Here is a 17,065-nt window from a genome sequence, read left to right on the forward strand (position 1 = left end):
TATATCGTATGCTGTTAGAGTACATTGAATTTATGTCGTGAACGGAAATAAATCCACACTATATGAAAGCTGATAGCGTGAATCTGCTTAAAGAAGATATACAATGAAATAAATAAAAATGAATACAAAAACTTCCGTAAAATAACCTATGGAAATCACAAATAAACAACGTAAGTAAAATATTCTTTATATTTACATTTAATCATTTCGAACAGTTAAAACATTTCTGAACTGACTTCCGATAGAAAAAAGTTCTAGTTGAATTCGGCTTCATATAAACCGGAGTTATCATTTTTTAAATTCATTTTTATGATTATTCTTTTCATTTATTGCTTTCATTTTTATTCATTTGTATGCTTCCGCCAAGACTCGTAAAAGGTTATGCCGTAATTAATAATAAATTAAAGATCTTCAACACATCAAAGTAAGTTGAATCACAAGTTGTACCAATTTTACACTGCTTTCCGTATTTAAAAGTATAATAATAATAATTATCGAATATTACTGGGATTAACCGACGCCGTGAGATTACCTACTTATATTATTTGTAAACTGCGTAGTTATTGCAATTCGATTGATTGATCATAATAGCACAGAAATAAATAACACTGTTTTTGAAAAAATAATATAGTGATCACCTTATTCTACAATGGAGTGTAGGTAATTATTTTATCAATTAAGCTTAGTTTCCATACTGTTCTATATTTGTATTGTGGTATTACAGTGGACCAAAGAGTATAGTAAGCTTTATAGGAATCTATATATTATGTTCTTGCTTTATACCTATATAGGAACTGCGGAGTGCGGACGTACTGGTTGTCAACCACAGAATAATACAAGTCTGTGTTGTCAACAGTAATTTTAACGACAATATTTACCCATATTTAAAAAAATATTAAGAATAATAATTAAAGATAATAATTATAAACAACTCATTTTATTTATGTTTTACTAACAAATAAAAATGTTCTAGTTTAGTTTTATTAAATTAATGTAAAAAACTACAGAGGGTTTTCAGACTGTTTCCAAAAATCGCCACACACACAGAAAAGTTTGAGGATTATTTTTAATGTACATAAGTCGAAAACAATTTGACAAAAATAAATAACATCATTATTATATTATCTATTCTCTATGCATAACTTTAACGTCATAACATGACAAAAATGGCAACATTGTTGTTTTGACAAGCGTTCTGTAAACGAACGAAACGAAGAAGCCGGCTAGCTTTGATAGCTTTTATTTTCAGTTATCTGTATTGCACAATCGTTGGCCATTTTATTTTGGCGCGTACTATTGGAGTTTAATAATCACTGTTTTTATCTGAGTCCACTGCGTTAATCCAACATCCAAAATGGTAAATTGTTATTATTTTTGTATATAGATAGTGAAAATTTGGTGGATATCATTTTATTTCTAATTATTGTATAAATAATAGAAAGTAAAGGCTATGTATTTTTACTTATCCGTTTTCTTAACTCTTCCTTTATTTACAGACGATCGGAAAGAATAATAAAATGCAACAGCACATAAACTACCGTGTCAGAGTAATACTACAAGATTCACGTACGTTCATCGGTACATTTAAGGCATTCGATAAACATATGAATTTGATATTAGGAGACTGTGAGGAATTCAGGAAAATTAAGTCCAAAAACACTAAGACTGCTGACAGAGAAGAAAAAAGAACGCTCGGTTTTGTATTGCTCAGAGGGGAAAACATTGTTTCGTTAACCATTGAAGGGCCCCCACCGCCAGAAGAAGGTTTGCCGCGCGTTCCCTTGCCGGGAGCTATGGGCGGACCGGGGGCCGGGCGGGTGGCTGGCCGCGGCGCCGGTCCCTCTGGTGCGCCTCCTGGCCTTCAAGGCCCAGCGAGAGGAGTGGGTGGTCCTTCTCAACAACACATGGCTCCAGGTTCTCGGGGTCAACTTTCAGCACCTCCGCAAATGCGTGGTGGGCCAATGATGGGAGGACCTCCTCCTGGTATGATGGGAGCTCCTCCAGGGATGGGCCGTGGAGGCCCAGGAGGAAGAGGCCCACCTGGAATGCGTCGTTACTAGTGTTTATGTTAAAGTTATAAATTAAGTGAAGTGTCTCATGTGTCAGCCAATTTATGTGTGTGGTAATTTGATTATTTCACTACCAGTATTTGTACCCAGCATTATCAATTTATTATTCCTTTGGTTGCATTAACATTTTTATTCATTGCACATGTCATATAATTGTTACTACCTATTGTTTATATATGTCACCATAAACATGAGTAAAGGATTATACTGGAATTAGAATCAATTTATGTAGAATCCTTATGTCTTAAATCTACATACAAATTTAACTATGAAATTGATGTGCGTAATGTCACTTCCAATTCTGAGGCAGTTTTTATAGTTCTCGTATTAAAAGATATAATCTGAGGAGCATCTTGTAGGTGAGCATAAATAATCCTGCACCAAAAATAATATTGTGGATATTAATGGATAAAAATAGTTGCAGGCAAACAGTTTAATAAAACAGAATATGAATAATAAGTGATTATGTCTTTGGCTACTACTTACGAACTTGTTTGTCTTATTCTCATTGACCCTTGTTTTAAAGTAAACCAATTCTTAAGACGAGTGAGTGATTTGTGAAAATTAGAGTAAGTACTTCAAGGGAAATGCTGGTGCTAAGTGGACAAAATTATTTAACTGATACCTATGTAATTTCTTGTATTCCAAAACAATATAGACTTAAGTACTCAAATGATGTGTATTATTTCTTTGATGGTGTTCAAATTTATTATAAACTAGCTGACCTGGCAAACTTTGTACCTCCTCAAAATGTATTTATCAAAATAATATATTTCATATAAAATATAGCCTATGTTACTCGTGTATAATGTAGCTTTTGAATGGTGAAAGAATTTTTAAAATCGGTACAGTAGTTTTTGAGCCTATTCATTACAACCAAGCAAACAAACTAAGTTTTCCTTTTTATAATAGTTATTAGTGTAGAAGTGTAGACAATGACTATGTAACATTGGTGACACTGATTTACTAAGATATAAAATTAATATTTACTACAGTCAAAGAAATTTTGAAGAACACATGAGGTTGTCGTTACGAAACAAGTGATTCTTTGGTTTATAATTAATATATATTACACCAAATTTTTCTAGGCTTTATTTTTATGTATACATTAAATTTATATTGTATACTTAAGAACTATTCTGGTTGAACATTTTGTCCATGATAATTTGAATTATGTTTTAGTCTCTCATACTATCAGAATAGCAAATTGAAGCAAAGCAATTTATATTGAAGAGGATTCTGAGAGACAATGTTAAATTCCCCACTAGTTACAATAATTCTTATTATAGGCTAGCTGTTTTACTATTTCCATGGAATGGTAGACTGTGGTGTTGCTGGTTTTCTTGACAACATCTGTAAACGCACCAGGTGACCAATTGTGAATGCACCAGGACCTTTTCTTTTAATGTAATGTAATGGCATCACACAAATATCCAAATCACATGATGTTAATTGGTCACTGTCGCCAATTATAACCAGGTCAAACACAGATGTATTGCTGTTCCTGAAAGCCTTACTGCATTAGTAGTATCACACCCTTCAAATGGCACAAAGCAGTCTGTGAGACTATGAGATGAGATGTTTAGGAATAGTTCCACCATCCTTATCCATTTAGGGAAAACCATAGATGAGAAAATCAAGGAGAAAACCCATTGTGAAAAGATGTTATAATTGGTAATGGGATATAAATCAAAAGTCCTTATGACCAAAGCAGAGATCAGTCTAAATAAAACTGGACCTTTACTCCCAGAACGCCATAATCATAGACCTGATTCATAAACCTGAACAAATAAATCTTGTCCTGCGTAAAATTAATAGCAAGATCCATAACGGCACACTGGCAAGGATGCGAGGCCGCATCCGTGCCCGTGTGCCGCGACCCTTATCAAATAGAATAGTTTAGATTTCATACATCATTTCACTTCACGTGTATGGTTCACATTCGCAACATTCAAAAAATCTACAATAGTGCTCAGTCACTCATTAGTGGAAATTGTGTTTAATGCAATGTTTCATGGGACCGAGTACTTTTTTCTTTTGTACCTGGTGGACGTAGTTTCCTTGGACATTGATGGTGCAAGACAGTGGATCATTGTAAATGGTTTATTCAGTAGCCCATAGTTTAACTATAGACTGATCATACGCATGTATTTCATTGACTTTGTGCACCTATAACTTCTGTGCGTTGTAGATGTTAGGGCTACCCCAACACAACAAATCAATAGGCTTGACAAAATTAAACTAAATAACGTAACGCACACTAGACTTGTTAGTAGAGTTCAGCGACCAGCACCGTTTAAACGCAGCAGAAAATAACACGGACTGTAATATTATACAGACGTTTCTAATATGTCTATTTTCTTAACTATAATCCTATAATAAATCCAGGTTAGTCGTTTTCATTCTTTAACAAATACTCGTTGTTAAATATGTATCTCTTTTTTATTCATGAATCTTATACAAACATTAATAATATAATTATTTAAAAAAATAACATGCAATTGTACACTTTAAAATATAATGCATTATATTAATGACAATAACCACAAGAAGGATGGCACCGCTGGCCATCGACGCCGCACCGGCAGCCTCCACTGGTGTCGCCGCGGCCGCCGGGTCCCCATCGCCGACCTTTCGTTACCCAACAGATTTCTGTTTTGCATGCCGAACACTTCACCCAGTCACAACCCCATTTCTTCGTAATGATAGCTTTACACTCTGGACATTCAAGTGCTTCACCACGAGCTATCAATGAGTTGATTAAAGACTGAGTACCCTCATCATCCTTATTGATTTCAGCTGCTGCCACAGCTTCGCGCAATTTAACCTGATATTGCTCACATGTTTCACCTTCATGAATAGCCTGAAAAAAGAATATTATCTTAGTTGAGAAATCCAATGAGACACTTTAAATTTACATCCTTGCAGTATGTAGCTTTGAACGATTTTTTTTAATTTCGCTTCAAAACAAAAAATACATCGTTATGACAAACAAAACACGACCAATAATTGTGCTTCGTGCGGGCGATGCCGCTTCTCTATAAAATAGTATATGTACCTGACATTGTACGCAATTTGTATGTTTGCATACAGGACACGGAAATCTTCTTACACCTGGATCACAAAAAGCCCATCCAGTGCAATCACGCGTACGGCAGTGAAATGCATTACGAGTCCCACATTCGGCTGCAGCTAAGCTACGGGCCAACCATCGTTCGTATTCTTCCGGTGACACAATGTTACGTATTTCGCGTTCCTGCAAAACACCAGAGCATCCCATCGCTGGGCAGGAAACTACAGGTTCTTGGCTGTGCTGCACTACATCAGAAAGGCACTCTCTACAGAACGTATGAATACATTCTCGGAGCACTACTCCTGCGCCGGCAGCACATTCTTCCATACAAACACCACATTCAAATGGTTCTATGTTTGGCACTAACGACTGTTTCTCTAATTTCATCAACTCCGTGTAGAATTCACCATTTTGATTGGATGTATTGTCATTTTTAGTGTCGTTTTCGCCACCAATAGCTTCAGTTGCAGCTTTTTCATTTGTTTCTGAAAAGAGAATTTGGTATTATGAAAATATTTGTAATTTTAGCAAGCTTGCAGCCACTCTACTCGAATATTAATCGAGGGGTTAACATAACAAACAGCACGAACCTGACTGTACCAAACATAAGTAGAAGGGTGCCTTGAGGTCTGGCCCTGCTACTGAAACAATCGTGGTTGCATCATCAGTACATAGCGTGCGGCCAATGATCCACCGTTGTAACTGAGAAGCCAGACCTAGCGAGTGTTCAGCTTGTCGACGCAAATCTGCCATAGTAGCCTGTCGAGAAATCCGTAACCGTATGGGACCCCTCGCAGCTTGTTTGTCTTCTACCCACACTTCTATGCTGAAATAGAAAATGGAAATGGTTATTTTTATTAACATTTGTATAATGTAATGTAGATTACATCTCCAAAGCACTTGCCTATTTACACGTATACACAGACAAAGTGTTTGATGACCTGACTTTATATATCAACTAACAGCATGAAATTTGAACATAAAATGAAAAATGTGAATGTTGTATTTCAACTTAATTTTCGAAGGTAGCAACGTAGGCACGCATTTGTGATTTCCTTCGTGAAGTCTCCATAGATTCAGTTGGTTAAGTTCATGAATTATAGTGATCTCTTAACATCAAGATCAAGTTCTATTACAAATGTAATACTTAATTAAAATTGAAAGAGATTTAATATATTTTGTAATGAATTGATGACGTATAATGTAACTTACGGGAGTATATCACCTGACGCAGGTTTTGTCGTTGATGATGATGGCTCATATGCATGTGGTGGGTTTGTTAAATTTGATTCACTTTTAACATTTAATTGAACAACGTCCTTTTTTGGCAACTCTTCTCCGTCTGATGTTTTTTGAACCGTTTCATTTGTCTTTAACCTTGTATCTTTTATGCAGACTTGATCGACTTCTTTTGGGGTTTGAAGTACGTTTTGATCGGATTTTTTCCCTGTCTGTAATTCAGTTTTATTCTGTTTGAGCCCTACATTTTCAGATACTCTTCCGTTTTGATTAGAAGACTCTCCTATTATTTGAGATGAAAATGACAAGACCGAACAAGATAGTCTTAGTTTAGCGAGTTTGGCTGCAGCCTCAGCAGCCGCTGTTTCATCACCTTTAGCAATCGATTGTTCGAGCTGCTGGATTAGATGTCTACGTCTGTCATATTGATCTAATTTATCTTCATTACTGTTGGAATTATTTGTTACACTTTTCGAACATCCCGAAGTTGAAGGTAAAACCTCCTGTTTGTTTAGAATCATATTTGTCGTTATGTGTTTACTCGTAGTCTCTGTTTTTACCGCTTCTTTTTGTAATGGTTCTCTAGTATCATTTTGTTTATGTTTTTCTTTTAGTTGAGAAATAGATGGAGCGCTCGGCTGAGAACTGATTTTTAGTTTATTTTCTTCTTGGTGAATATTGTTATTTTTAACAATATTCAAATCAGTCCTTTGTTGTTTCTCAATCTCTCCATCGTCAGGCCCAGGTTTTTTATCTTCTTTTATAACAGGTAGTCGTGGAGTATAAAATGGATTTAATAATGTTGATATTTTAAGAGGTGTATGCAAATTAGATTCTGGTTTAACACTAATCACTGAAGCAGTAGTAGATTTCACTGGGTCTGCTTTACTTTGTGCAGGGGTTTGACTGCTTATTGTCGGTTGCGGAAGTGATTTTAACTGAGCTGCTTTGTTACTGCTTTGCGTTTCGTTCGGTGCTTTTGATGCGGATAGACTTGTAGAATGGTTTTCTACATTTTTCATTGATAATTCCTTTTGTGTTTCAGAACTTTTATTATTTGATGGTGATGTTACTACTGTCACACTATTCACAACTACAGCGTTAGTAATAGGAAAATTTAGAAATAGCATTTTAGGAGGTGTTGGTTTTGTTATTGGAGATTCAGTAGATACATTTGTTTTTACCGCACTTGACAAAAGTTGACTCTCATTATTAGTTGTAGCCTCTGGAACTTTATCTCTGAACTCAGTTTCCCGGCGTTCTAATATACTATTAAATTTTTCATTTGATATCCGTAAATTGTTAGTAAGTTCTTTATTTTCATTTGTTTTTGTGGAAAGTGACGATAATTCGCTTTTGTTGTTACTAGTATTTTTCATAATATTAGAATTTTTCATTTGCACATTTTCAATAGGTTTATCAGTTTTACGGTTTCGTGCCACGTCTGGTGAATGTTCCACAATTTTATATTTTTCTTTAGGATTATCTCTAGATGTAGATGGCTGTGAGTGGACAGGGATTTTCGATGACGTTTTTTCAAAATTCACTCTATCTTCAAATGCTAGAGTAACTTTATGATGTATTACGTTTTTATTCGAAATATCAGAGGATTTGCTACTAGACGCTATATTTTGATTAACCACATAACGTCCAGAATTACCTTGTGATTCGGACAAAAGTGATGTTATGGATATTCTGTTTGACGATGACGCTTCTGAACATTTTTTATCATCATTTACCATATTATTAAGACGCAAGTCGCTAGATGAAGATGGTTGGGACATCAAATCTTTGTAAGCTTCATCCACAGTTGATCCTATTCGTAATGTAGGAGTTTCTGTTATCATGTTTGCTTTATTCTTATGTTTCTTAGGGAGCGAATCTTTCATTTCCTTAAGTAATTCTTTTAGAATTTTTCTTTCGTCCATACTACTTTGACTAGAAGTCGCAGATTCTCCATTGCTATTTGTTTGTGTGTAAATAGAAGACCTTGGAGAAGACTGTTTCAAACCATCCCTGTCCGCATTTTTCGATATATGTTTGTTTTCAGGTAAACAATAATTGCAAGAATTTACCGATGAATCATATTTTCTAAGACACGAAGTGCAGAACCACGTGTTAATTTCGTACGAAGTAGAAGAATTTTGTGAATTACCTAAATTTTCGTCGAGGACACTATTTCTATTATGTCTTAACTTATTGTGTTCTATAATTTCTGCAGCTTGTTTGTCCAATTCACTAATACTAGGTAGTAAACGCAAAGTCGGTGTTTCTATAGCCGAATTCCTTTTTCTATTTTCAAAAATATGTTTTAAAAAGTTTTTATCTGTTTTGGATTTTGTATCCTTTGAATTAGTGGCTTTTTTATCACTTTTATCACATTTTTCAGTCTTGCTGCTGAACAGTTCAATATCAGGATTTATTTTTTCTACAGGTCTGGGATTTGAATTCATTCGTGTAGAATGGTGAATTTGTTGATCTTTATTTTCTTTTACTGCGCTTTTGACAGGAGGCTTTGGAGCTGGACGTTTTCTTTTATAACTGCGAGGAAGAGTTGCTGAAGTAGTTATTGCAGGTGGCAACGGAGCTCGACGTTTACCTGGCACATAAGCAGCTCGTCGCTGCAAGCACTCACTAGTGGCTCTACGCTCCCTATTTTGTCTGCTTACAGGGCTATCGAAAACCCTCCTGACGGGTGGTAAACTAAATCCGTCGTATCCACTTCCGAATTCTCTCACAAGCCCGTACTTTCTGTGTAAGGTTATATCGCGGTCTCGCTGTCGCCGTAAATTCCTTTCTTGTAACCTTTTCTTATAGGTTTCTGAAGGAGGGATTGGTGTGGTCAATACAATGGGTGTACTGGTAAAATCACAGTTCCCTGGAGCTAAGAAGTCAAAGCTGGCGGCTGTGCGTGCAGATCCTACGCTGGAGAGGCTGTCGCTCGAGGAGGAGCGCTCGCTGCGCCGGAGCCACGAGAACAGCGTCCATATACCTCCGGACAAGGGACGTGGGCGTTGAGCCTCTTCCTTTTCGTCGCCGTTCATTACCCCTGAAATACATTTAATGGCAATGTTTATTTTTAATTTTGTTTCAGTTCGTAAGATTTGAATACATTGCTGACTAATAAACGATATCCCGATTTATTCAGTTATTTACTCAGACTATTTACTCAGTTAATGGCTAAACTAAATATTTATTTTAATACGTAATTTATCATGATCGAAAATAAACATTATTCATAAAGAAATTAACAAAAATAAATAAATGATGTTTTTATTTCTTTTTGTTTATTTATTTTTAATTATTTACTTTAAAAGTAAAAAACACCAGAATTAAAATAAACATACCATACTTAATCAAAACAACAATAACTTTATCCTTGTTCTAAATACGTTGATCTTATGAATCACTCTAGTTGAATAGGTAGATGCATTGTACACAATAACCGGCACTCGCTACATCGAAATCATAACACATTTTAAACCGAACGCATAAATATATTTTACTTACGCACTGTTAGGTTTTCGTCGGTAGAAACGGCCAAAATCCAAATCTAGCGCATATTCGCCCCAATTCCGACCACTTATGGATATTTTCGTGCACACAGCAATGTCATCGCCACATGAACCGTGTTTGTAAATCCTCGCACGGTGATGCACGAAATAGGTCAATAAGTTAATTAACGTAAAGACAAGCTGCCGGAGCGTGCGGCAGCAGCACGGAGCGAGGCCGCGCGACTCCCGGCGCGCCGCTCTCCGCGCCCGCCAGCTATATTTAGCGGAACTTGCGATTCCGTTTTTGCTATTTCTATTTCATTCTCAAGCGCTCGACCTCACATAATTTTGGTCAACTCCCGCTCGCCACTCGATAAAAAATATAAACATCCAACTATTGATACTGAGAAAATGTTAAGCATAAATAGATGCTGTTCTACTTGCTCCGTTGGGCAATGACGCATTGCTCTATTTAAATTGGACTTTCTCATAACAATGCTTCGAAATAAAACAGTAGGATAGTTTTGTAGCAATATATTACACTAAAATCAAAGTTACTACATTATATCGAGGTAGACGCTTGGACTTCGACACTAAGGATTTGATTGTAACAAAAAAGTCATTTGCTAAGTATGAAACGTTCATTACGTAGTTTGTTCCCTGGGGTTCTTTTTCGTAGCGGCAGAGTGTCTCTCAGAGGAGCAGTGTATGACGAGCAAGGCGGCGGACACGCGCGCCGTGAGCTCGGCCTGGTTGAGCTCGTGCGCCCACGGCACCCGGCCCCAGTGCATCAGCTGCCACAAAGGAGAACAATCATATTATTCTCGGCAATTTAAATCATTACACATACGGGCGGTAGCGATTTTCGCATCCTTGAAGACTCTCGAACAATGCTAAAGGAATATTGATGTAGTTAGATATAATATATTGTACTTATCATTCTTTACAATAGAATCACTTTGAATAGAGTACAGTTTTTATTTATATGAATACTTTATTATTTTTATCAGTCAGTCTTATTGATTTTTTCTATTGGTACAGACTTAATGAAACTAGAGGATACTAGTAGATATACCAAAAAGAAATATTAAAATAAATTATTATTAACCTTTTATTTTGGATTTTTACAAACTGTGCAGAAGTTATTGATAGATGTATGCAAAAAAAAAACATCTCAAACTTTGGTAAAAAAGGAAGTACACTTACTATACACACCAAAGGTATGTTAATTAACTTCTAAATAAAAGTTAAATATATTAAAGTTACCTTGGACTTGTGGTAATAATAACTTACACTGAAAAGCAATAAGCAACACCTATAGTGTATGGGTACGTAATAAGTAATGTGGGATATGACATGCCAGATATGCAGACACACCAACCTGATATTCTTCCTCCAGTCTGGCAAGCATCACAGCCTCCTTAGGTTCCAGAACTCTGTCTACGCATGCCAGCATAAGTATTGGTGACTTGAGAGCTTCTGCTCCAAAGGACATTGCTGTATAAATAAATAAAAACATTGTTACACTTTTAATGGACAAAAACAATTTATAAAAAATTAATACTATTTCAGTACTTAAGTATTGTCTGGAACGATATTTTTACATAAACTAGCTATATATTGTCTATAACTATGTATTAGTTACAGTCAAAATGATCAAATAGCTAAATGACTGGTTATTATGTATAATAATTAATTTGTCCACACAATGTGAGAAAGTAATCACTTTATCCGGCTGTTATATATAATAGCATGTTTAAGTTAGTCAAAGTAATAAATATGTTCAATATAATGGCTGGTTAATATAATTAATTCCGTGTTATTTGTCACTATGACCAAATTGAGTAGATATTATACATAATGGCTAGATATTATGTATAATATCAGAATTTATCACTTTGGCTGTAACATATATAAATTACCTCAATTTATGTGATAAATAGATCCAATAATTCTGTAGATTGTAAAGTAAATATTAAGTGAAGTAAAATAGATTACAAAATACACACCACTCAGAGCTGCAAAATCATAGGATAGAAAATATCTCGCCAACTGCGCTTTTGTTTCTACACTGACTGGGGGAGGCTCCAGATCATTAGAGACTTTTTGGGTCACTCCAAATCTCGACTGAAACCATTCCAATATTGGGGACCATTTTTCTTCTTGGAGAGCTTTTAATTCTTCATTTTCCTAAAAACATTTCAAAGTTCAATTAAAAGGAAATTAAAAGATTATGTGGAAAATATAAGCCTATTCACAAAATAACATCCAGTTCCAAACTACTTAGGAAATTGTTTAAAATAAGGCTTAGTCTCTATATTAATATGTTTACATCATGATGTGCTATAAGCCTTGGCTATTTCTACATTAACCAGAATACATAGAGACACCTACATACTACAATAATTAAAACAAATAACTGATATAGGTATGCTGAAATAAGTAATTACATCTTGTATGTATTTGTAATCTATTTACATAGAAATAACTGAATATATTATGAAACTCACATCTGAATAAAACAGTAGTGTATCTGTTGTAAGATAATCCAATAAATAGCTAGTAATATCATGGGAATTGATTTTTCCTGGATTGTCCAAAGCGGTGTTGCAAAGTGCAGTCTAGAACAAAAATGGAAGACATTATTTACATGAATACATGCTAGCATATTAACATCTACAAAGATATATGTCGGTAAAAGGCATTGGAAAGGGTGGTGTATTTAAATATTTCTCACACATATGAACCAGCTAGTGAATACATAATTTTGTTATCATTGCATTATTATCCAACTGCTAGGCTCCTTCAAGAATCGAAAGATTTAGACCATAGTCCACCACTACTATATCTACCTGAGATCTATTTTAAAGTAATTCCATACTTGTTGATTTCCTCAGTGGTTTCTTTCACATGGTGGCCACAATGTCACACAAATCATATTTACAAAATGATTTTGTTTTATTCATTTTTAGGGTTTTGTACTCAAAGGGTGAATGGGCAATTACTAAGAGCTTGTTAGCCCCCTATTTGCTTGTAACAGAGCTTTATTAATCTTAAGTATAATCTCAATCTTCAAATGTCTTTAAATATGTATATGTTAATATTCTTCAGTCTTCACATAACAATTGTAGGTTGACCGGGTCATAATGTTTAATGCATTAAGTGTACCTTTATACACACTATTGTGTAAGGTACAAAAATTCGGTTAATCGGTTCGGTTTAATCGTTCATTTTTGCCGCGTACATGCAAAATGTGGAATGAACTTCCTCCTGAGGTATTCTCTCAGGACTATGAAATGGGGCTCTTCAGAGGGGTGTAAAAAGAGCTCTCCTTCAAAGCCGGCGATGCATTGGCGACTCCTCTGGTGTTGCAAATGTCCATAGGCGACAGTGACTGCTTTCCATCAGGTAGCCCGTCTGCCTTATCGTTAGGTTACATATAAAAAAAAAAATGAAAAAAAAAAATTCAAACATTTACCAAGTGCATGGTAGGCTGTGCTATTGTCTCCGTTTGTGCATCCCATTCAGCCGCGATGGCCCGAGCCAGAGGTTCTGCGTGCACTGTTAACACTTTGCCATTTGGAGTCTTCAGTTTCCGATGATCCAATGTCACCTCCCACTTTTTATCATTTTGCACTATGTCTGTACGACGGTAAAATCTTTTAAGCGTCGCTGTAAAAGAAAGTGAAACAATATCTTATACAAAGCTGATACCACACACAATACTGATAGAATATATTAACTAAAATAAAAAAATAAAAAGATACCGGCCGAATTGATAACCACCTCCTTTTTGAAGTCGGTTAAAAAACATTTAATGTAATTAAATTCTAATTAAAATTTACAAGTATAACATATTATGAAAGGTGGTTCTATCAATAAAGAGCGTTTTCCAGACAGATAGATAGAGACAGGAGATAGAAATTCCAGACGACCATGCGGTATGGAAGATAAGTAATGACAAAGATAAAGCAAAGGTGAGCTGCCTTTATTATCTAGTAGATATTGGAATATAAAACTGGAAAGGAAATCACTTCAATATAAAGAAAAACATAATAGGAGAAGTAAGACTGAGAGGAAACAGTGAAACTGAAAAGGGCAAAATAATCCATTTGAAAAATACTTACCATATCTTTGGTACCTGAAACATATGGGAACTTGCTTTTTGAAAAAGTTTGTAACAAATCCAGTAACAGTTGGAGCCATCATCTTCCCCTATTTTATATTATTGGGATAATAATTGTATTTCTTTTAATCATTTGACATTTTGTTTTGATTTTGAAGTTTTGACACTTGATAGCAAGATAACAATGACATTAATGTTTTTTTTAATAACAATGTTTTTCTTACTTTTAGATTTCATTCTATAAGCCTACCATTTTTAAATAAAATTATGTCTTGCATACTCAAAATATTTGAAGCCTACAATTACCACTTCTTTTAACTAGCCTACGGGGCCTTGTAGAATTTTGTCGTAATGTCAAAAATTGTATCTATGGTTGTTATGTCTGTGACGCAATCCATTCCTCAGTACTTTACTCTATGGTCCTGATTCTGTGAGAATAGATTTAATTTGTTGTGCTGTGTTGTTTTCAATAGTAAAATAGTGGTAAATTCGTGCGCATTTCTCTATTTTAGTGTATATTTGATTGTTGAAGCCCTTACGATGTCTACTATGGATTTAGATTCTTAACTTTTTGATCAGTGCCTTACGAGTATTTTGTAGGACAAGTGGACAACAAGTGGAGTGACGCGCCATTGTGTATTTTGTATACATAGGCCTTTTGAGCTATAAATAATCCGCTGCCGAGGTAAGCGGTTTGAAGAAAAACAAACTTTTTTTCCTATTTGTGATGTTCCCGCATTTCATCAGCGCGGAAGAAGAACAGAAGACGAATTTGATACCGAGTGTGAAGCTGCTCCATTCAAAGAGGAAAGGGATATTCATACACCCGTCTGCTATGTACAGAAGTAGTGCACCGTGCACAAATATATGCTTGAGAATAACAACGGGGAGTTTGTGCGGGTAAAGGGAAATAGAGAGAAAGTCGGAGAAAATGAAACTTCTCGAGAGCGGACGCTTGGAGGCGCTCAACCGCGCGCTGTCAATCCTAAACGGAGACAGCGCAGTGCAGGGCCGCGTTGAGACCTACAGCTGCAAGCTGGCAGGCAACGAAAAGGCGTTCTACAAGCGCTTCACTGCAGACGGAGAGACCAGTCGTGACCTCCAGGCCCTTTCTCCACCGGAAGGTGTTGGGTACAGGTAGTTTTCAGTATCCACAATATCATTTGCAACCAATGCATAAAATAAATATTATTATGAGAAATGTTTATACCAATATTTTTAAAACAATGTTGATCATTGTTTATATATCTATTGTACGAAACGAATACTGCCCATTGTTTATGTATTATGCTAAACTTATTTCTATTTTCCAGTCGAAGTCTCTCAGGTGATGAGGAAGGTGTGCTCTGCGACACCATCTCCCGCAAGACATTGTTCTACCTTATTGCAACGTTGAATGCTGCTTTTCCAGATTATGATTTTTCATTGGCAAAGGTAAATGACATTACTTTCATCATTATCCTTGTTGATAAGGAGAAAAAAATATTTTTATCGACAAATGTTGTTTACTTGTGATAACAAATGTAATTATAAGAATAATTACTGGCTCTGAACATTCTATAATATTTTTGTTTTCATCAACATCTACTTGAATATTTCAATACAATTTGTATTTATTAAACAAATGTAATTAAAGCAATAGTATTAATGACTTTTGTACAAATTCACCTACTAAAAAAAGACACAACACTCAAAGCCCCATGCTAGGATTAATTGTGACACAAAGACGAATACATAAACACCCAGACCCAGAACAGATATCCAAATTCATCATTAAAATATTTGTCTGGGTATTGAATTCCATACTCATACTTTTTTAAACATACTGGCATAAAACTAAAATACAAAATGACTCCTATAACTTAAAATGTAATAAATAGTATGTAATTAGTTAAAGTTGAATGTAATAAACATACATACAAAATTTAAAAGAAGGTACTAATTTAGTGTTTTACTTTACAGAGCAGCGAGTTTAGTGCGGAGCCATCATTGAACTGGGTGCAAAGTGCAGTAGATGCATCTTTGTCAGCAGTGGGTGGAGCTCGGTGGAGGCAGCTACGTCCAGCACTGTGGGCTGCCATCGACGAAGAAGTGGCTTTACCAGATTGCCGCATATACAGCTACAATCCAGACCTTCCAAGTGACCCATTTGGTGAACCTGGTTGCTTATGGACATTTAATTACTTCTTCTACAATAAGAAGCTGAAACGATTTGTTTTCTTCTCCTGTAGGGCAATGAGGTATGTATTGATTTCTACTTCATAATTTGGTAAAACTGATGAGGCAAATAATTTTAATATTCTCTGCAAAGAAATAAATTAATATTTTAGATATCATAATAATAAAATTTAGCTCATTTTATCTGTAGATCACTATTGTGAGCATAGTTGAATTTGTCTTCTTGTTGTATAATATTGTATCTTGTTATTATATGCAAATATATCATTACACTCAAAATTTTATTTGGATTTTGCTTTTATAATATTTCAACGAAATTGTTTACGCAATTATAAATAATGAATTATATATTACGCAATGTTGTTGCATTCATCACCATCTCTCTTGTACTATTATTGAACTTTTTTTTTATTTTGTTTTAGCCCAGTATGTGCTGATTCGGGGGTAGATTTTGCAATGGATGAAGATGAAGAGTATAACTAATTGATTAATTTTTACTTATGCAGTTGAATTTATAAATACAGTACATAAAACAAAAAAAAAAATCAAAAAAAGAGAAAGCATAAAAAAAAATTAGCAATAATTTACATTCAGTAAAATCTGATTTAACATTATTATACATACATAATAGTTTATAATTCACCTTGGGTCTAAATAACACCAATAGGAACGTTTTACCTCTAAAAGCAATATAAAATTAGTATTACTTATATATATTTCAAATTTATTATATAAGCAACCATCATGGTGCTGTTTATTAATGAAAAGTATAATTATAACAGGGTAGTTCTTTTCTAAATTATGATAATAGCAATTATTTTATATCAGAATCATACAGGGAGTCTAATGCTTATGACTTTATCAGATGTGAAACACCTCTACTGGT

The 17,065-nt window shown here is 34.9% G+C and overlaps 4 protein-coding genes across 5 annotated transcripts; 2 read left to right on the forward strand and 2 right to left on the reverse strand.

Moving 5' to 3' along the window:
* Window positions 1-1,171: 1,171 nt before the first annotated feature.
* SmB (small ribonucleoprotein particle protein SmB) lies at window positions 1,172-2,742 on the forward strand. Its single transcript, XM_073080777.1, has 2 exons — window positions 1,172-1,357; window positions 1,497-2,742. Exons 1-2 carry the CDS (start codon window positions 1,355-1,357, stop codon window positions 2,058-2,060), a joined length of 567 nt encoding a protein of 188 aa, XP_072936878.1. The 5' UTR covers window positions 1,172-1,354; the 3' UTR covers window positions 2,061-2,742.
* Window positions 2,743-4,489: 1,747 nt separating this feature from the next.
* Window positions 4,490-10,259, reverse strand: LOC140748078 (uncharacterized). Of its 2 annotated transcripts, none has more exons than XM_073080779.1 (5): window positions 9,896-10,259; window positions 6,355-9,430; window positions 5,733-5,968; window positions 5,128-5,627; window positions 4,490-4,932 (listed from the first exon to the last, which is right to left on the reverse strand). In XM_073080779.1, the coding sequence occupies exons 2-5, from the start codon at window positions 9,423-9,425 to the stop codon at window positions 4,600-4,602; spliced, it is 4,140 nt and encodes a 1,379-aa protein (XP_072936880.1). In that variant the 5' UTR covers window positions 9,426-9,430; window positions 9,896-10,259; the 3' UTR covers window positions 4,490-4,599. The 2 variants fall into 2 exon arrangements, with proteins under 2 accessions (XP_072936880.1, XP_072936879.1); XM_073080778.1 differs by having other exon boundaries at window positions 9,892-10,259.
* Window positions 10,260-10,394: 135 nt separating this feature from the next.
* l(2)k14505 (ATP synthase mitochondrial F1 complex assembly factor 2 homolog l(2)k14505) lies at window positions 10,395-14,265 on the reverse strand. The gene is made up of 6 exons (XM_073080781.1): window positions 14,003-14,265; window positions 13,354-13,547; window positions 12,386-12,496; window positions 11,885-12,065; window positions 11,257-11,372; window positions 10,395-10,669 (listed from the first exon to the last, which is right to left on the reverse strand). The coding sequence occupies exons 1-6, from the start codon at window positions 14,082-14,084 to the stop codon at window positions 10,520-10,522; spliced, it is 834 nt and encodes a 277-aa protein (XP_072936882.1). The 5' UTR covers window positions 14,085-14,265; the 3' UTR covers window positions 10,395-10,519.
* A 132-nt stretch (window positions 14,266-14,397) lies between these two features.
* Window positions 14,398-16,739, forward strand: Maf1 (repressor of RNA polymerase III transcription Maf1). The gene is made up of 4 exons (XM_073080782.1): window positions 14,398-15,138; window positions 15,315-15,435; window positions 15,964-16,241; window positions 16,602-16,739. Exons 1-4 carry the CDS (start codon window positions 14,933-14,935, stop codon window positions 16,660-16,662), a joined length of 666 nt encoding a protein of 221 aa, XP_072936883.1. The 5' UTR covers window positions 14,398-14,932; the 3' UTR covers window positions 16,663-16,739.
* Window positions 16,740-17,065: the final 326 nt, after the last annotated feature.

This window comes from Epargyreus clarus, unplaced genomic scaffold, assembly GCF_041222505.1.
Source record: "Epargyreus clarus isolate Ecla_fem2 unplaced genomic scaffold, WU_Ecla_fem_2.2 ptg000015l, whole genome shotgun sequence".
Classification (NCBI taxonomy): Eukaryota; Metazoa; Arthropoda; class Insecta; order Lepidoptera; family Hesperiidae; genus Epargyreus; species Epargyreus clarus.